This window comes from Scleropages formosus, chromosome 1, assembly GCF_900964775.1.
Source record: "Scleropages formosus chromosome 1, fSclFor1.1, whole genome shotgun sequence".
NCBI classification, from domain to species: domain Eukaryota; kingdom Metazoa; phylum Chordata; class Actinopteri; order Osteoglossiformes; family Osteoglossidae; genus Scleropages; species Scleropages formosus.
Window position 1 is genome coordinate 42,673,860 of NC_041806.1, and position 21,345 is coordinate 42,695,204.

General features: G+C 38.8%; 1 protein-coding gene across 3 annotated transcripts; it reads left to right on the plus strand.

Annotated features, from left to right (window-relative positions):
* Positions 1-7,155: 7,155 nt before the first annotated feature.
* Positions 7,156-13,806, plus strand: LOC108929240 (alpha-(1,3)-fucosyltransferase 9-like). 3 transcript variants are annotated; one of them, XM_018743614.2, is made up of 3 exons: positions 7,156-7,480; positions 10,356-10,643; positions 12,343-13,806. In XM_018743614.2, the coding sequence occupies exon 3, from the start codon at positions 12,352-12,354 to the stop codon at positions 13,426-13,428; it is 1,077 nt and encodes a 358-aa protein (XP_018599130.1). In that variant the 5' UTR covers positions 7,156-7,480; positions 10,356-10,643; positions 12,343-12,351; the 3' UTR covers positions 13,429-13,806. The 3 variants fall into 3 exon arrangements, with proteins under 3 accessions (XP_018599130.1, XP_018599131.1, XP_018599132.1); XM_018743615.2 differs by having other exon boundaries at positions 7,470-7,626; XM_018743616.2 differs by lacking the exon at positions 7,156-7,480 and adding an exon at positions 9,369-9,522.
* Positions 13,807-21,345: the final 7,539 nt, after the last annotated feature.

Here is a 21,345-nt window from a genome sequence, read left to right on the forward strand (position 1 = left end):
AACACATGGCATAAGGCTGAAGGGAGCACACCTCGGACGGGACTCCAGTCCACCGCAAGACACCCCTATTGGGACTCAAACCCCAGACCCACCAGATAGCAGGACCCAGACCAAACTTGCCATGCCCTACCATGCCATGCCAAAACCTTAACAAAAGATTTTCTATAGAGGAAGAGCATCTGTTGATCCACAGATCAACCTCTGAAGGTGTCAAAGATTTTAGGGATCTTGAAGAGTTAGTACTATTGGTCAAGTTTAAAAATTACACTTAGGAAATAGTGGTTACTTAGCCAGTGTGCAAATCAGAGTATAATGTGGAGTCCATCCGGCATGAGGAAAGTATTATGGTAGATGGATTCATTTTCCTTGTATTGATTTTATGTATCTGTCTATATATATATATATATATATAGTAAACAGTGATTACATCGTGTTTTGTTGTATGTTGTGTTTTGTGAGAAACGTGACACTTTGCAGGACTGATATAGGAGAATAGACCGTTTGCAATTACAGGGCCATTTGCAGATTTTGTTCAGTCAGTTTTCCCTCACCCTTGATGCTTAGTTCATTCTCAAAGACAGCAAGGGGTTTTAATACATTAAACACATCTTAACTCTATAGTGATATCTATAATTTATATCTATAAATTTTATAAACTTTACATTCAGATAATTTACCCTGGATGAGACACCAGTCCACAGAAGGGTAATCCCACACTCACACATTCACATACTACGGGCAATTTAAAGGCACCAGTGCACCTGAAACACATGTCTTTGGTTTGTGTTGGGAAACAGATTGCACAAACACGTGAATGTGTAATCTGTACTCAGACTCAGTATGACTCAGACTTACAGCCCTAGAGCTAGAGGTATCAATGCTACCTGTAGAGAGTATCTGTTACAGGTTTTACCTGATCAGGACTTCAGGGTGAGGTGTTACCACAGTGCTTCAGTTGACTGATAGAGAAAGGAAGTTCCGTTGAAGAAGTACAAATGGGCCTGTTGCTATTCCTGTTGTGGAAAATCATTTTTCCTGTGGTTGTTACTCCCCTGTATGTTCCTTCTGTTGATGTAATGCAGTCATTGTATTTTTTCTCTGAGATGTATGTTGCTTTGGAGAAAAGCAACTGCTAAATGAATAAATATAAGTCCACCCTGTGTTGTCTCACATCTTATCCCATCCCAACTGGAGATACATTGATGTGTCACACCATACTACATGTGCTGTTTGATGACTCGGGGTTCTGATTGTTTTTTGGGGACTACTGTTCAGACAGGATGGGCTGCTGGGTTATTGCTGAACTCTGTAACCTACTGTAGGATGAAAGATACTGCACTAACAAGTGCTGCATCCTGTGTCTCTGCTTTGTTACAAAAGGATCTGAACCACTCCCCACAGCCATATTTCATCATGTCTCATGTTGTGCACTCAGAGTTCATTTTCCTCAAGTGGTTGTCACGGATACACAAAGTTTTATTCCATTGTATTTCAGTCAAATTAAATTTGTATCATACAATGTGATTTCAGCATCACAAACTGAAAACAGAAACGTTCTCATGTTTCTTGCGGGATGTCGGTCAGAACGTAAGCATGGAGGTCATTGTACAAAGTGTCATAGTCACGGCCTCAAGAGCGAGGGTAGTGATCTGAAGAGTTGGGGTTGGAACGCGAAGGCTGTAATCCAAGGAGTCGTGGTTTGAGGAGCAAGGGTCGTTATCCAAAGAGCCATGATTCAGATGCGGAGATCGTAGTCCAAAGTTGTAGTCATGGTCCAAAGGGCAAAGGTTGTCATCCAAAGAACAAGCGGTAAAACCCAAAGCTGAATGCAAGGAAAGGCAATGTTTCTCAGTGAGATTCCACAAGCACTGCAATTTCATGGTCTTGTTTTAAAGAGTATTTTCATGAAGTGCAGGTGTTTGTGTATGTGGAATTAGCTCTGATGACCTTCTCCTGTGGTCCTCTGGTGTAATCTCCCTGAGGTCATGACAAATGGTTTGGATGCTCTACTTACTTTCTGATTTTAGAGTTTAATGCAATAACTCATGTAAAAGCATTCCTTTTTTTAAAGCTGTTTTGACTTAAGTGAACTAATATCAATGTGTTTATAACTTTTTAAAATTATGGAATTATATGATCTTCTGTAGGTTATGATATAGATTTTGTGTCTGAGAATTAAAGATTGCTGTGGTTGGTTTAGGGGATTTTTTGAGAACTCTCTTCCTGAAGGTGTGCATTGCATATAGCTGTTTCCTCAATTAACCTGTTTTGCAATATTATCCCTCTCTGGGTAATAGAGTGGCACAGGGAGTAGTGTTGCTGTCTCAGCACCCACCTGGGTGGTGCGAGAGGACGTGAGTTTGATCCCTGCTCAGTCTGTTTGGAATTTGCAGGTTCTGCCCATGTGTGGTGAGCTTGACCAGGTCCTGCTGTGTGGCAGATCTGAGGTTTGAGTCCTGCTTGGGGTGCCTTGCGGCAGAGTGGCGTCCCGTCCGGGGTAAATCCCCTCCAGCCTTGCGCCCTGTGTTGCCAGGTTAGGCTCCGGTTCGCTGCGATCCTGCTCGGGACAAGCAGTTTCAGACAGTGTGTGGGTTTCCTCCAAGCGCTCTGGCTTCTTCTCACAGTCCAAAGACATGGAACAGACTGTTCAGCTTTGCCCATAGTGTGTGAGTGACAGAGATAGTGTGTTCCACTGATGTATGGATGACTGACCCATTGTAAGTAATGTATCTAGCAGTGTATGTCAGCTTGGTAAATAAAGTGGGCATAAGACACTAGAGAAGTGCTGTAAGGTGAGCAAGACACCCAAAGAAGGACTTGAATCCTGAATTGTCAGATTAGAAGTTTGATATGCTACCACCTGAGTTATCATTAGTAAACAAGGTGGGGGCTGATAACACTACACAGAGTTTGTTGGAAATTGCTTTGGAGGAAAGTGCCTGCTAAATAAATGTATCGAGTTTCAGCATTTGAATAAACCAACCTCCACCCTGTTGAATCCTGTATTTGCCTACATTGACATACACATCTGCCTTAATCTGAACACTGGAAATGTACATTTTGAAGTCCTAACATGTCCTTTTTTTTGGTAGAAATTTAATTTACAACTGTATTTATATGTAAATGTACTGTCATTGTTACAATACAAAGAATGAGGACATGTTAGGTGCATTTAAACTAAAACATTTAATGCATCTGGAATGCTTATGCAAAGGAACATAAATTGGGCTAGACGGTCAGCTTTGGGCAGTGTGCACACTGGGTAACATCACACACACATTAATTCACAGAGGAACGCACAGCATTTACATAAAAAAAAGAAAAGTTCCAAAAAAAGGAAGGCCCAACAGCATCACTTGTCAATAAGTAAGATCCTTCCAGCAGACTCTAAGCCATGATAGAAAGTGCTTCTGAAATTATTGCAATCACACAAAAAGCTTATAACCTCTCTCTGCCGAGCTATATATAATGTGTCATTTGTAATAAATTAATTATAAATCAAATTTTACAAGCAAAGTCATTCCGAAAGATATTCTCTTTCAAGAGAATTCATAATGCTACTTGTTTCATTTTAAAAAGAGAGGTAAGATTATCCTTTTCACATTTTCATTATCTTTCAGTACTTTATTCAGACTTGTTTGCTCATTATTATAATAGATTATTGTTTTACCCTTTGAAAATGCAGGTGGTGTGGTGGCACAGCAAGTAGCACTGCTGTTTTACCAAGCAGCTGGGTGGAGGACATGGGTTCACTCCCCATTCAGTCTATGTGGAGTTTGCATCTTCTCCCCGTGTCTGCGTGGGTTTCCTCCCACGCTCCGAAGACATGCTGTTCAGGTTTCCCCGTAGTGTGTGAGTGACAGAGAGAGTGTGTCCCACTGATGTATGGCTGAGTGACCCATTGTAAACAATGTATTTCACTGTGTAAGTCACCTTGGTGAATAAGATGTGTGGGCTAATAACACTACAGAGAGTTCATTGGAAGTGGCTTTGGAGAAAAGTGTCTGCTAAATAAATAAAAATAATGACGAAAGAAGTCACACAACTTCTATATTGCTTGCAAGAAGCCTCACAGCCATGAACCAACTAAGGTATGCAGGAGAAGGTACAAAAGTGAAATTTTGAAAATTATAACAAATATTTGAAGGAAACATTGAATTACTTATTATTAATATTAAATATAGGGAACAATCTTTTGTGGGAAATGTAATAGTGGAAGTGATGAGAAATTGATTGGCAACTTTTCAATATTGACCATTGAAAACACACTTATACAGTACTTGGGCACTTGGGGAAAAAAACTGTAAAGTGAGAATGCTTCCAAAAATAATGCTCTTAATTAATAAACTTCCTACAAAGCTTAGTAACCATCTGTCACCAGCAACCACTTGTCCCAAACGGGGTTGCGGCGGGTTTGGCCGGGTCCCGCTCTCTGGTGGGTCCGGGGGTCGAGTCCTGCTTGGGGTGCCTTGCGATGATGGACTTGCGTTCCATCGTGGATGTGTCCCCTTCCCTTCCAGCCTTGCGCCCTGTTTTGCTGGGTTAGGCTCCGGTTCACCGCAACCCCGCTTGGGATAAGCAGTTTCATACAGAGTGTGTGTGTGTGCGTGCGTGTGTGTGTGTGTGTGTGTGTGTGTGTGTGTGTGTGTGTGTGTGTGCACTTTCTTTCTTTAACAACATACAAACCCTTACTGTAATACTGTAACCTTTTGCAAGAGGAATGCTTGGAAATCTAAAATATGCTCTTTCCCATTGACACTAATGCAGAAGACATTAAATAACCATCTAAGACAAATATTTTTGTGAAATATCTAAGTGCCTAACACTTTGCACAGTACTGTACATCATATGAAATAAGTTCAGTTTTCTTAGCAACACACCACATGACACATCCTTGCTGACAGATGTCCTTATATTGTCATGCCGAGGACCACATCCTAGAAGGGCACAGTTGTCAGGAATTAGGAGCAAGTATAAAGGCTGCCTCTCTCAAGTTGTGGAATCTTATAGAGACAACTGCCTTACTAGTGTTTGCTCTTGTCTCTTGCTCCCGTAACCTACTCCTTTGTTCTGTCCTATGCTCCTCTCCCAGTCCCAGAAGCCTGTATCCTCTAGTTATACTTCCGCTTGAACCTCCAATTTCAACATTGGATTTGCCCCATGGATGATGTCTGCACCTCAGCTTTGGCCCTACACTTGGCTCTTTGACCACGAACTCAGATGTGCCCCAAACCCCAACCCACTTCCAGAAATAAAAACTATGCTTGGGTCCTACTGCTTGTCTCCACGTGTCTTTGTGCAAGACAGATTTATTGGAAAAACAGATCTGTTTTAATAAGAGAATTGAATTAATACTGTCAGCTGTCAGATAAGTGCCCAAGGTTGTCAAAATGGGCTGCTTCAGTATTTCAATTTGTGGGTACTAGGAGTTGTGAGAAAGAATAAATTTTATAGGTTATTGCATGCAGACAGCAGTTGCAAAAGCTTAGGGTGTGCGTGTTTTGCTAAAACTCCAAGTTTTGAGTATGCCTGTTATTTTCTCGCCTTGCAGAAACAAAGGGGCAAAATAAAAGCAGAACAAGTTGTTCAAAGTCAGAACCAGTTGTTCCACGCAAAGGGGGGTCAACTGCTCTAGCCGGTGTTGTAATATGATGGAAATCAATATGTATGGTAAACAAGTATGTAACCAATGATATGCTTTCCAGCAAATGATCACACATTGATCCCTCACTGAATATGCTATATAAACCATGAGTATTTGTTGTCTGGGAAGACTCCCTAGACTGACACATGGGGACTCTTCCTCCAGCCGGGGCAAAATACACAAGCACCAAATTGCTAGTGCTCTGTTGGTTTGCCCTTTGACCTTAGATGGTCTTAAAGTAATCATTTTCATTTGTTTCTTTGCCTTATGCCTCTGTTCAAGCGCTCTGTATCACCACGTGAGAAGAGTGCTCTATAAAAATAAATTGGATTAAATAGAATCTTCTCAATTTCCACTGAGAAATTCTGCTGTTTGATCTGATTTAAGCTGAAAAAGAGAGAACACCACTTTACTTCCAAATGGGCTCAAATCAATGTTGAGCTCAGCTGTTAAGAGCAACTACATATTTTTTCCTGCAAGATTTGAAACCCAAATTTGTGTTCTGTTTGGGTATCATGTCCCAAAAGTCATCCTCAAACACCAGTTTTGAAATGTTTTTTTGATGTTATACCCAAGAATCATTCTTTATACTAGATTTAAGGATGTTTTTGATACTAAAAATCCTAGTCATAACCGAGATCTATGCTCTATTTGAATAATGCACTCTCAGATCATTGTCCCAAATCAGATCCGAGTTAATATCAAAATCATCTACGTAATCCGTGCTTGTTTTGAATTTGTTGACTCTGAGTTTTACATTGCTTTTGAGAAAAGTGTGAGCAAAATGCATAAACATAAATGCAAATGTAAATTTCACACCCTAAGATCATTCTCACAACCAGGACAGACATGTGCTCTTTCTGGATATCAAAATCTATTTTATAGCCAGGATCTGAATTCTTGTTAGGCACGGAAAGTCATTATCACAACCCAGGTCTGCAATCCATGTGTATATTACAGCCCCAGAAATATTCTCACGGCCCAAATTTGTGACATATTTGGATATCACACTCCCAAAATCATTCTCACATCCCACATTTGGTCTCTTTCTGGATATATATCTGCACTCCATTCAAATATGACAGCTTCCAAAATCACCTAAATCATTCTTATAACTCAAATCTGTCATCTATTTGGATACACCACAAAATCATTCTCAAAACACAGGTACAAGCAGTTTTTTTTACCCGAAATCAATTTCATAACCAGGCAGATTTCTTCTGTATTCAGATATTGAAATGCATATTCTACTGGGTTACTACAGCACTAAATTACTGTCTCAGTCCAGATCTGCTATCCCTTCATGAAAATCATTCCTACAACCCAGATTTGCTCTCTGCATATCAGAATCATAACCCAGATCTGCACTCCGTTGGATCCTATACTCCCGAAATCATTCTTCCAACCCAGATCTGAGCTCTATTCTCATATTACACCCCTGAAATCAACCTCATAGCATAGATCTGTGCTCTATTCCGGCATCTCACCCACAAAATCACCCTGTGTTCGGGTACTAGACCCTTGCAATGATCGCCAGAGCCCAGATCTGCGCTCCGTTCAGACATTCATTGCCCCCCTGAAATCAACCTCACAGCACAAATCTGTGCTCTGCTCTCATATCACGTTTAGAACCGGCACCTGGGCACCACACAGCCCTGAAATCGTCGCCACAGGCCAGATCTGCGCTGTGTTCGAATGTTACACCCCCGAAATCACTGCTGCAGACCCTCTTTTCGGTTTGCGCGCATCCGCGCTACGAGCAGACGGACGAGCGCAATGAGCGCGGCGGCAATGCGTGCTTTTATTCGAACCGGTGTCAGTCCGAGCGGAGGGGCGGTGAGTAACGCGATTGTTCCCTGTTCTGGGGGCTACGGGCTCATTTTAATGACCGCGTTTCATCCTTTCTCCATTCTTTCGGCTCGTTTTAAATATGGACTGCGGTGCATTGGAGCCAGTGGCTGCCACTTGCACCGTGACTCGATGTATGGATGCTTTTCTACACCGCTGTCCTTTTGTTATCCCTGGGTTTGGTTTTATTTAGCGAATCAATGCAGCTGCTTCGCCGGTCTGGCTGTTTTCGGATGGAAATTAAAAATATGGTGAAATCAGGGTTGAGCGTTATGGATTATTGCTGTAGCTATAAACCAGTGTGGGGCATAATAATAATAGTAATTCACTGTAGCGGCGTGTGTGTGTGTGTGTGTGTGTGTGTGTGTGTGTGTGTGTGTTTTGATTTTTAAGCATATTACTCAATGGGCTGCTCTAGAAAAGACGGCGGGGGAGACCTCTAAATATATTCTTGCATGTAGTGCGATCGCGACGGTCTGGTCAACCGTTAACCTCCCGACACGAACGAACCTGCCTGGCATCACCAAAAAATGACCTTCGTTGCTGAAAATTTTGCTTATTCCTTAAAGATTGTCTAAGTAACAGCACCCGGCCGGCACGACGAGCCCGTTTTAATTACGATACAAAAACGAAACGTGTTGAATGTGAAAATGCCTGCAAATACATCGATCGCATATTAAATGTATGAAATATGCAAGTGGCGCATGTTCGTGGCTCTGTAAACAGTCCGCGGTTTTCCCAAATCCCTATAAGGCGGCATCGCTGCTGTTAGAGGATTTTTTAAATTTTTTTTCCGGATATGGGACGGCTTAGCACACTAACACGCTGACATTTTTTTTTTACTGCAGAAGATATTGTAGTGGGAATGGTGCATATCGGGGCCCCTTAGACCAGAGGTCTGCCTTAGCCACAGGATTTACATGAGATCACCTGGATCTCAGGGCCCGTTTTGTCAATTCTCTGCTGAGTTCACTGAAATAGCTTCACAGAAGAAATTATAGTTGGCTCACAAACATGCCATGGGTTTTTGCATGTAAATGCCTTGCCAGTGAATTAGATTTGATGGTACTTTTCAGCACTGGCCTGGTAATGTGGTTCTTGGGTTCATGCTGTGAAGGGGAAGCTGCACAAATCCTCACAATGGGGGCAGGTGCTCTTCAGAAGCACCGGCCGATGTGTGGAAACCGTACATGGGAATATAGAACATCTGGAAAATTGTATAAAATATATTTGTTTTAGTCTAGGGGGATGCGGTGGCGTAGCAGGTTTTGTTGGGGCCCGCTGTGTGGTGAGTCTGGGGTTCGAGTCCTGCTTGGGATGTCTTGTGGCAGGCTGATGTCCCATCTGGGGTGTGTCCCCTCCCCCCTCAGCCTTGTGCCTTGCGTAGGCTCTGATTTGCTGTGACCTCGCTCAGGACAAGCGTTGTAGACATTGCATGTGACGTATTTATTTTATATACAGTACGTATATATTATTTTCAACTTTTTTCCACCAAAGTGGGGTGTGGTGGTGCGGCGGGTTTGGCTGGTGCCCTGCAATGGACTGGCATCCTGTCCAGGGTGTATCCCCTCCCCCTTCAACCCTGCGCCCTGTGCCTCCGGGAAAGGCCGCGGCCCCGCTCGGGACAAGCGGTTGTTCACATTGGTTGGTTGTTTTCCACCTATTTTCTAAGCTAGTGTCAATGACAAGGACAGGAGACAGGAGGTAGGGTTTGGACCCAAGTGCGGGTGTGTTTGTTTCCGTGCCAAAACACAGGAGCGAACAGAGAACGGTGGTTGGGGACAGGCGTGGATCTTCCGAGGTGCGGGCGTTGTTTTCAGGGGCGAAGCAGAGCTCAGTAACCGGCTGAATGAGCAGAGGTCAGAATCCAGGAGAATCAGGAACAATGACCATTGAATAGGGTACTGGGAACAGACCGCTGACTCACAAGCCTTGATGTTGTAAGATGGTAGGTGTAGGTGTTGTAAGATTCAGCAACCCTGTGCTGTGACGGTGCTGCCTTTATACCTGGTCGCGCGGATTAGCAACAGGTACGGTCGCTTGGCTTGATGACAAGGGTGTGACAGCTAGCAAATAAAGAGGAAAATAGTTTGAATTTGCAGTGCATTTGTGCTCATTGCTCACAGTAAAAAAGCTGTGAAGGTGTGGGAAGGGCTCTTGTCACAACGGAGGACTCGTCACATGTTGGTTAATTGAAATGTCTTCGGTTAGATGACACAGATACACCACAGATACACTTTGAATTATGTTGTAGAAGTGGTAAACTGTAAAAATGTAACCATTCTTCATTTTTGGTTCTGTATATGTTTTCTTGCGGTTATTCAGATATTAAATGGCTATTATCAGTGTGTACTTTGAGTTTTGACAATGCGGCAGGCTCCCTCAATGCAATGCCTATGTTAACTTTTTCAGCCTTTCATCAGATTATTAGCAAAAGTGTTAAGCGAAATATGAGACGTACTGTATTTTTGTCTGCCTTTTTGTAATGGTCAGTATGATGCTAGGAATATACTGAACGTGAAGTATCAGTAATATTCGAGTTGCGTAGAATTTCTTCATAAACTTGTATGAATTAGCAAAAGAGAAAATTTGTTATGCTTGGACTATGATGAGTGAGTAATTATTTAATTTCCTTATTTTTAAAATTCTTAATTATTTATTGCTATAAATTATTTTCTAAATGACATTGAGACAAGTCGTAATTTTGCCTGCAAATGTACTGTTTCCAGTTTTCTCCATGAGCCTTTTTCGAGTTTTACCAGATGTTACCAAATGATCATAACAGGCTATGTCATACATTATGTCTGTAAGTGTGCAGCTGATGATTTTTTTCCCCCTTCTTTTTCTTTCTTTCTGTTCAAAGGAGCGAGATGAACTTCACTTTGAATCAGGGGCCCTGTGAGATGACCAGCCACATCAAATTCAAGCCATTAAGAGGAGGAAATTCTGGGAGACTAAGCTCGATGCTTGTTTTTTGAGTTTCATTTTCTTACTTGTGGAATATACAGCGTATCATTCATCTTTCACAACAGATCATTTCTGAATCAAAAAAATTCCTTCATTTAAGATTAGTCAATTTTTTCAGAATCTTTTACAAATTATAGTTTAGCTTCTATCTCTGCCACGACTTTTGCACCGTCTCAAGTTTCAAGTAAGTACTTAGAATGTAGACCGCTATGTCTTTATGACTGACAGAGCTCCACTTGGTAATTAAATTTCATCACAAGGGAAAATTAAAATGAAATCTTATGAAACATATTCTATTTCTTATGTGTAATACAGTTCCCATTGGATTTCTATAGAGAAGTGTGAAATATTTATGTTTTTAGTGCTTTGGATCCCAAAATAGAATATAAATTAGTTTTTTTTAATAAATATAGTTTTTTACTTTCATACTGAGAATAGTGTAAAATGATCCATAAACTTAAGTACATCATATAATAAAAAAATAAGCATTTGTATATCTGATGAGGACTTTAGTCGTCTTCACGGATCGAAGGAAAAACAAAACAACCTTGCGATAGTTTGATAAAACAAACCTTATCATGAAGCAACAGAGAAAACATCCAGCATTGCCAATATATATCTCCATGACTCAAGACCAATAATAGCACAATATTATCAGCAAGCAGTGTTACAAAATTAAAACATTACTGGCTGTGATATTCAATACAACATCTAATATGATACAATCCAAATCTTTCTTGATTCTCATCTTAGAGTTTATTTGTAGTTTGGGACATAGTTACACCCAGCCTGATGATCTGCAACTGTTACAGAAGTACATCTATAGGTGGACTGGTTTTATGATTTACTTACTAACTGTTCAGTTATTCTGTTTTTTTATTACATTTTGAAGTTAACCTGATGTGTATTACATGTGTAACTGTTGACACATTACACAACCTTATTGTTAAGTGTGCCCTGAGATTTTCATTGATTGAATTGTCTAGTTCACAGATATTTTAAGTATTTATGTTCATTTTCATTTCTCAAAACATGACGATCTAACCTGATTTACATGTAGTGATGTAAATGTGTTATGCTCTGGTGGTACCCCTTGTTCAAGTTCAAGGTTTATTGTCATAGGTACAAGTACTGTGTACAAGTACCAAGTGCTTCTCTACAGACTATGAACAAAAAAAACAATAGATAATACCGCACTAAATAAAACAATAATGATAAATAATGCGGGGGTGTGGTGGCGCAGTGGGTTGGACCACAGTCCTGCTCTCCGGTGGGTCTGGGGTTTGAGTCCCGCTTGGGGTGCCTTGCGATGGACTGGCGTCCCGTCCTGGGTGTGTCCCCTCCCCCTCCGGCCTTACGCCCTGTGTTACCAGGTGGGCTTCGGTTCCCCGCGACCCCATATGGGACAAGCGGTTCTGAAAATGTGTGTGTGTGATAAATAATGCCAATAACAATAAGTAACAATAAATAACAATAGACAGTCACAGTACTTCAAACTGAGAATACTTAAAGTGACAGTGTAAGTAATGTGCTGATGTGCTTGGAGGGATACCAAGGGTTAGGTTAGTTACCAGTTGGGCCAATTCTCACACTAACACTAATTGGGATGACATTAAGCGGGATGACATGTTTGATATGAAGCTGGTGACTCAGCACTAGTGTTCTATTGAGATGCATATGTACAGGTCTTTTCCTTTTAAATATGTGGCATATGGCCTGAAGTGATTTCTCAAGTGTCAGTCAAATGTCTACATTATTTTTGTGGTCAGCTTTACTTTCTACTTGCTTTCATTGTGCTTGTGTCAGTTGAAGTTGTCCCTTTTTGTTTTTGCATTAGTTAAACCGGTTCTTGTTGGTTAACCAAAATTCTTCAACTTTTTTAGGGACAAATTATGTCATCTGCATCCTTCCACGGAATTCTACGCCCTCTTGTAATTAGCATATTTGTTCTAGGTTGTTTTGTGACTTTATTTTTTATGTATTTCAAACCATCAAGTAACTGGCTGTCTGGTCCTATTGAATCAGCGACATCAGCTCTTAAAGTGAAGAACCTTTTTACTGTCAAGAAGGAGTTGAATCAGACCATTGTACTCATCTGGCTTTGGCCCTTTGGTCAAACCTACGACTTGAACTCCTGTACTTTGTTCAGCATAGAGGGGTGTTACTTGACTGCTGACAGAAACTTATACAACAAGTCAGATGGGGTCATTATTCATCACAGAGACATAAGCAGTGATTTTTCAAATTTGCCACCATTGCAGCGTCCATCTTTTCAAAAATGGGTGTGGATGAACCTCGAATCGCCTTCACATTCACCAAAAATTCCCGGAATCGAGCACTTATTCAACTTGACTCTGAATTACAGAAGAGATGCAGACATTGAAGTTCCATATGGATCAATTGTGGCAACCCAGGAGGATGAGACTTTTGTACTACCGAGCAAGACTAAGTTAGTTTGCTGGATTGTAAGTAACTGGAACCCGGAACACACTAGGGTGAAGTACTATAATGAGCTGTACCAGCACATTGAAATACATACTTACGGCCAAGCCTTTGGGGAATACATCAGTGAGAAAGATTTCTTTCCCACCATTGCCAGCTGTAAATTTTATCTGTCATTTGAGAATTCAATCCACAAAGACTATATTACTGAAAAACTCTACAACCCACTATCTGTGGGCTCAGTGCCAATTGTTCTTGGACCCTCAAGACAGAACTATGAGAACTTCGTTCCTGGAAATGCTTTCATACATGTGGATGATTTCCTGTCCCCAAAAGAGTTGGCCGATTACATTTTGCATTTGGACAAGAATGAAGACTTGTACCTCCAATATTTTGAATGGCGGAAGCACTTTAAAGTAAAGATGTCATACTTTTGGGCAGAGCACACGTGCCGTGCCTGTGATTACATCAGCAAACACAAGGAATACAAGGCTTGCAATAACCTGGATACCTGGTACTGGGGCTAAGACCATTGATTTTAATCAAAACCTTGTGACCTAGTGGATGGTAGACCAAGAACAAGGTTAACGTTGACAGAAGGAAATTAATCATGACACACTCGTCAAGATAAACTTTTCAGAGCAAAATTATGGGATATAACTTTCTTTGCATTCGGGAAATATGGAAAAAAAAAGTTTGAAGAAGTGTGCTACAGAGTTTACTGTGAAAATATAAGTGATATTCAATGGTACATGCACAAATTCAATGTCACTGAATATTGCTCTGTTCGGAAGGCTTGAGTCTACATAAGCTGCAAAAATTTTTAGTGTTTTAATTTTATTTTTGTTTTTTGTCTTGCACAGTCTCTGTATCTCAGAATGACTACAAGCTCAGAAATCATTGTTGTGGACAAAGAAAATAGTTAAAGAAATAATTATCCGTAAATCAATTTCACATTTCACTCTTCATCGTACTCTGATTGCAACATCAGTCTGGATTAATTGATGTAACATACATTTAAGGACATTGATAGTTAAAGATTCTTAAGAACAGAACCTCTTTGATATGAATCAAAACCATTTGTTTACATCATGATCATGTTCTTATGACAACTGGGTATTGTGTCAACTGCGTTGTACTTTATCATGTCTAATTGTATAACTATCATGTGCTACAGATGCAAGTGTTACTTTGTTTGATATTATATGATATTGTGTCTTCATATGTTTCCAGGTTTGTAAAATGTTTTGATGAACAATGACGGCAAATGTTTTCATGCAAATTAACCTTCAACAGAAGGTAATATATAACACATGTAAAGAGGAGAGTGGGCCATTCAAGGGAACCATTCAGAGCATCTCTGTAAGACATTTTTGGTACATAGGAGACTTTTAATTATGAGTAAGCTAAACAGATCATACTGTGAATTGAAATGCACTGTGGGATGAGATCAGGTTTAAATGACGCACAGCTTAGTTTTTCTACGTATCTGATCAGCATGGTCAACAGTGAAAATTCAGATGGTCAGGCAAGGTGAAAAATAATGATTTTGCCTCAGATGACAATGTAGATTAGGATTTCACAAACGCCTTTATAGTATATATTTGTTTGTTTAGTTGGCTACAAAGACATTGTATTAGTGTGATAGAAATTAAGGTGCAATTTCAATTTTTCAGTGCATTTTAAAGTTTTCCTTAATTTCACAAAAACTTTCAAAACAATTTTTATTTTAATAAGGCTGTCAATTTAGCAGCTGTTTAAAATGTTGAAATAGAATAAAAAAATGTTATGCTTTGGTTTACATTTTCAGGTGCTTTTTATTAACTGCATATAGTGATTTTTATTTTTCACTTGTGAAACACTTTTTCTGAACAGTAGTGCTCAAAATAATATTCAGTATATCATGTAGAGACGTACTGAGAGCTGCAGTCTAGAGTAACATAAGGGCAATGCAAGAACGATGTAAGGGCAGTGGAAAGGCTTTAAGGTGAGCAGAGTCAGTGGCATTGCATTCACTGAGCCTGGTGCAAGACACTATTTTGCATGGATAATACTATGCATATCATCTCTGCTGAAAATGTATATAGAGAATTCCCAGAAAACTTGATGCAACGTTTATCCTTGATAATTTGTGAAAGTGTCACTCTTTTTATTAGTAGGACATTATTACTTCGTTGACAAGCGAGATTATTGTCCAATAAGAAGCAAAAAAATGAAACACTTTAAATATCTGTTGATCAGTCATTATTGGCATGGCAGTTAGGCTCAGTAGTTCTATGGGATACCAGGTCTTTTGATTTGTATTCCTCCAGGAAATATGGTACTGCTGAGATGTATGCATTTTCATGTGCAATTTCACCATTGAGTATATAGATTTTTGCAGTTTTTCAAGCTTTCAGACATTTCTGCTCAACGGTATATAGTATTTGTTGGATTCAGGTAGGAATCAGCATTAAAAGAGAGTGTGTAGAAATGCCTGCGTATATTTGCAGCATGTAAATATACAGATAAATTTTAAAACAAGAGGTTCCCATGACTAATCCTACCTACAAATGAAGTTCTCTAGATTCCTGTACTGTTTTCATTGAGCCTCAACTCTCTAATTCTAAGGAGTAACAAATATGAAATTGATCTGACAAAAATGTTAGGTATACATTATGTCATATTCATGTTCACAACTTTTTTTGCTTTTGCTAGTTTTTCTTCTATGTTTTCAGTAAAATTATTTATTGCTTGAAAACTTGAGCAAAGGTCAGTTGTGCCAACTGTGCTGAATTGCATTTGTTGAAGCAGAAGTGCAGCCATGCCCAAAGAAAACAATTAACCAGCCCAAGTAAAGCACAGTTTCATATTTAGGGTATGCAGAACTCAGACTGAAACTGTAATGCACATAGGAGGCAACATATTGTGTGTAGATCCTGTCACCTGTGAAAGAGTGCATTATTAAATATTGGTTTTGACTATCATAACATGGTGCACTTCATGTGGAAATGTTTATACAGGAACAGGAAAATATTCAATGCAAAATAAGAGGTAGGAGGAAAAACTTACTTTGAGAGAGAAACAACTGTGGCTGTTGAACATTGTTGAGGTTTTTGCATTGACTATAGGTCATTTACATAAAAACCTACAAAACAGGTTTTATATTACAAAAAAGGGTTGCTCCTGTGTACACCTTCAGTAACATCAGATGTATGAAAAAATGTCTATTTTGTGGTGTACATAAGTGATCCATTTGCTCAAATGTTAATTTTTGGTTTCATGTTGAACCATTTCTATATTTTTAGTACAAGCTCAAAGGTCACAGGTTTGAATCCCACCTCAGCCTGTAATACTTACCCTAAATTGCTCCAGTAAAATTACCCAGCTGTATAAATGGGTAAATAATTTTATGTACATTTTACATTGTAAGCTGCTTTGGAAAAAAGTGCCAGCTAAATGAATAAATGTAAATGTAAATCTGAACTATTAAAGTTTAAATATTTTTCTCAAAGAAGATTACTGGTAAAACATGGAGCGTAAATTAACATTTTGTCTGTGATTATATTGAAAGAAGTAACTGGGAAAGAAGTTATTGGTTTTCTGTCCATTCATTTCAAAATTGTGTACAGCACACGCAGGGCAATTGTGTATGCAGTGATGTATATATATTTTGACAACACCACTTTAATATTAAGGTAAAATTTTAAGATTTTAGATTATCAAAGAAGCATTGCAGTACATAGAGAATAAATATAATTTAGCAGTGAATAAAGATGCTTCAAAAATGTATATAAAAACAAGCACAATTTGATGGAGAATAGTCATAAAATGATTCATATATTTGAAATTATACATTTATTTTGAGGAGAAAACAATTAGTTTCTGGCAACATGTAATATGTTTCACCCTTTTTTCTGAAGTGAAATCAGTTTTGTGTCTTTGGAAGAGTAGACTATGTCTTAGTTTATCAGCTATTTAAATGCTTAGCACTTTGAAGGTATTCCAGAATCTCTTTGACGTATATAAAACATACAGCCACCCGTAAACATTAATTTGTTTAATTTTTCCATCAGGAAATTAAATTCATTTCTAATTTTTGCAAACATATGTCTGGTCATCTACAAGAGTGAATCATAACTACAATACTTGTGAAAAAGTTAAAGCATTATTGAGGATACTTTGACTTACCTTTGTAACATGCTTTTGTGATGTGAGTATTAATTTACAAGGATATGCAATACACCAAGAAAATAATTCTAGCTGTCAAATATGCCACTGTAAGGGGCTTAATACTGCTATACTATAACTCTAGGGAACATCCTTTAGAGAAGAATTCAGATTTTTTTAAACTTCTGTGTGTGCCCCCTTTAGAGCTCTTGTAAATTATAGTTGGGAAAGAAAACAGCCTAAAACAACTCCAGAACAAAGGTAATTTACAATCTGGCCAAACTTGAAATGTTTGGAAAAAAACTCAGTATTGACAGTTATAGATCTAATATTCCTGTGAATATCTGAATTATGTACAGAACTCATCTTTGTAAATCTTTTTTTCCACTTTATATGTCATTCAACAGAAATTTGTAGGAATATGTGTGTAACTTATTGTAAATACAGAAGATTATATGAGATATTTAATTTTATATGTTTGGAATGCTGTTGACCCACCTCGGTCTCCGTTCACTGATTCATACCAAAACATTTGCCTGATGTTTCAAGCATTGAAATATAATTGTAAATGGCATTCTAGTTTCAAAAAAATCTTTGTTTGGCAAGAGGGAATAAGCATAGATAAAAATGACTGGAATGGAATGTGTGTCAGTTTTAAAATGGGTAAATACCCAATGGCTTTCAACTGAATATTTGTTGGATAAAAAGCTGTATTGCTTTTTAATTGCTATTCATTGATAAAGTATGGCTGCTATCATGATCTAGCACAGCGAGCATTAATTGACCACAAATTTTCATTTGCCACACTTGATAGTAAATTGCATAGCAGATAAATACGAACTGGATGTATAAGAATTTTATTATTAGAAGCATAGACCTAAGTGGATTTATTTACAAGAATATTGAATATTCAACTGAGGAAATATGCTGATGAAAAATAAGTGCTGAATGATGGATGACAGTTAATTAAGTTGTGAAACTGCAAAGCAGAGTTGTGTAACTAATTTCTCTTTTTGCCAGAATTTACTTAACTGTTAAATGGATTTTTTTCTCAATACACAAATACACATCTTTCTCACAAATCCAAACTGGAAATGTTATAATGGCAGAACTGCAAGTTTAGCACTTGTGAAATGGCAAAAATTCTTGTGATGACTTCTGGCAACTCTCAGACAAAGCCAATTGCAGCTAGGAAAAAAATGCCAATGTGTGAAGCTGTAGTTTGAGTGTTTATCAAATGAATTTTAAATTGGACACTGAAGCCTTGTGCAGGCCTAATCAAAGATTATGCTAACAGTGAAACGGGAGCTTTATGCAACGTGTTCCTTTTGGAACTCATATAGGGAGTGTTGCGAGGATTTTGAAAAACGTTGATTTTTTTCTTGTGGCTGGCTAGTGCATACATGTATTTCCGAGCAGGGGCAAAGTAAGGTTGTTCACATTTGCTTATGTCTGTTGTCGGAATGTACAGCTTTGTGGGTTTCATGTAACATCTTCTACTGTTAAAAATGGCTGAAAATTGTAGCATCGATAACGTGTTGTTTGCCAAATCATTGTACTATGTCAGATATTGTAAAAGTCTGTTAAAATTCTTTTTGTCAATAAAATTCATTAAAAGAAAAATTGCTGTTTTGGAGCACAGATTTTTTTAAGTATTTATAAAAACTTTGAGGGATTTCTTTGTCTCTGCTCTATTCGGTGCTAAGTTAGAACCTTTTGTCAAGTATTGAGTTTCTCTGTGCCTGTCAGCCTCAACTCACTCACCAGCTACTGTCACTGTGTTGTTTTTATGCTTTTCCAGCTCCATGCTGAGACATTTCGGTCTGTAATAACCCCATTTTTGTGCAAATGTCTCTTACAGGAAGTAGCTTTGAAAAGGTACACACGGCAACTTAGCAGAGCCCAGGTTGGACAAGTAAGGACATACAAGAAATAAGCAAATTTCTGTTTGTGAACACTGAACTTGTTCAAACTCTTCCTGCTAAGTGAACCAGAGTTCTATCACCAAGTTATTTCATAACATCCTGGTACAGTAGCCTGCTTGAAAGGTACTTTCACTGCACTGTATTTCTATATTGCACTGTCATGGTCACAGCCCCTTGTTGTTTTTTCTCTCCTAGAATAGTGCTTATGCTGTCTGTACCTGATTGCATTTTGAACAAAATAAGTGTAGTGTTACTTTCTTGGTTACAGAAGGCTGAAATACTAGATTTGATTTCTGGAAGATCCTTCATGGGCACCAATTAGTACATTTTACATTTAGCTGACACTTTTCTCCAAAGCAACTTACAGTGTTAAGGTATTCAGAACTATGAACCCATTTAGACAGGGGGGTAATCTTACTGGAACAATTCAGGGTACTTTGCTCAAGGGTACTACAACCAGAGGGGGGAATTGAACCTGTAACCTTTAGATCCAAAGGCAGTAGCTCTAACAACTACACTACCAGCTGTCTCTACAACTACACACTCTTCATTCAAACCCTCATGCTGTAGATTTAAAAATAAAAAAATCAATCCATTTTAAAAAACCTTAAAATGTAAATGCAGAAAAGCTTCTTGTATTTAAGACATGCATGGCCTGAATATATCAGGTGTTGCTCTGCATTGTCAGCAACTATGACTTCATGTATTTAAGATGTCATCTGAATATATCCCAGAAGTTGAGTCTTGCCAGCAGAGCAACTCAACTGGAAGATATGCACACTGTGAAACATTTGAGTGACCTTTATTTTAATTAGGAGTAATTAATAACCTGCATTTGTACCTGCTGTGCCACCCCATTAGAGAACAATGAACAGTTCAGCAGAAGTTATTAGTACTGCTGTTACAGTGAGAACTGAACCCACATTCAGTCAAACAGCTCAAGTGTCAAAGAGCACCAGCACTACCCACTGTATCACCATCTCTTTCCAACACCCTGATGACCATATTATAGTGTGACATTATATTATAGTGTTAAATTACAGTAGTTTCTGGACATGTGAATTGATAGCAGTATGTGTTTAAACCATTCATCTTTGTTTCGACCTTAAGGTTGTCTGGGGTTCTAGAGGTGTGTAACGTAAAGGTTTTCTACCAAGTTATAGATTGACGAGACCACAAAGAGAGTGCACAAACAGCAGTGTGTGTTTAATGGTGTGGTGAAGGTGCAGTTAATCAAAGTGTACAAAATAAAGAGTCAATAAGCAAACCTTACAAAAGTGAACAGAATACAAGGGGTAATCAAAAAACAATTAATACTTGCATATAAGCCACTTTCTATCTCCAGCCCAGAAACAAAAAGGGGTCAAAACCCAAAACAAAGTGTTCCACCACCTTTCTATCTACACTACTTCTACACTATCTAAATAAAGAAAACAAACAAACAACCAAACATGAGTACAAGCAGTATAACGGTGATACAAACAAATAATGAAAAATATGAAGAAGATAAACATTTGTTTCATGAGCACAGAATACACCATGAACACTATCAAAATCACAGTAGAACAATTGGCTAATCCAGGAGTGATTTCCCCAACTGTCTCCAGGAAGTGTCTTTTCAATATCTGGGAAGTCCCACCTTATCAGGTCCATATCTCCTTGACTGATGTTGCTGGAGAGCTGTGCCTCCAGTCCAATTCAGGAGGAATAGAAAACCAAAAAGGAGAGCAAAAACGACACACTGTGGATGTAGCACTTTTTATTAACCTTTATTTAGCTGGCACCTTTTACCAAAGAAACTGACAATATTAATGTTACTTCAAAGAGACCTACTTTAGATGCAGACTCGAATTATCGAAGCACAGTTAACTTGTTTGCTGGTGCCACCAATTTTTGCCAGTGCTATATGACATGAGTAGCTGAATATAGAACCGAGTCTGAGAGGAAATACCAAGATGATTGTGACCAGTGGTGTGATGTAAATTCATGCTGATCAGGAGGCCAGTTGTTGCGGAAAAAAAAATGCATTTTAAGAGTCTTTTGAATGCTGAAAGGGATTCAGCAGTTTTGAGGGAGAAAACGGACTCCATCCATCATATCAAGCCAAACCCAAAAACGGATTAACTTTACTTTTAGACCTTTCAAGAGTGGGGTGACTGAGAGGTCAGGAGCAGAGGAGCGTAGCACTCTTGCTGGGGTGTAAGGAGTAATCACATTTTGTAGGCAATGGGGTGCTCTGCTGTCATCATCTTGTAGGCCTTAATTGGAACCATGAACTTGATACAAGGAACCGTAGGAAGCCATGGAAAGACAGCGTGAGAGATACAGGGTTGTATTACTCTTCTCTGATGAAACATATTAAATTAGAGA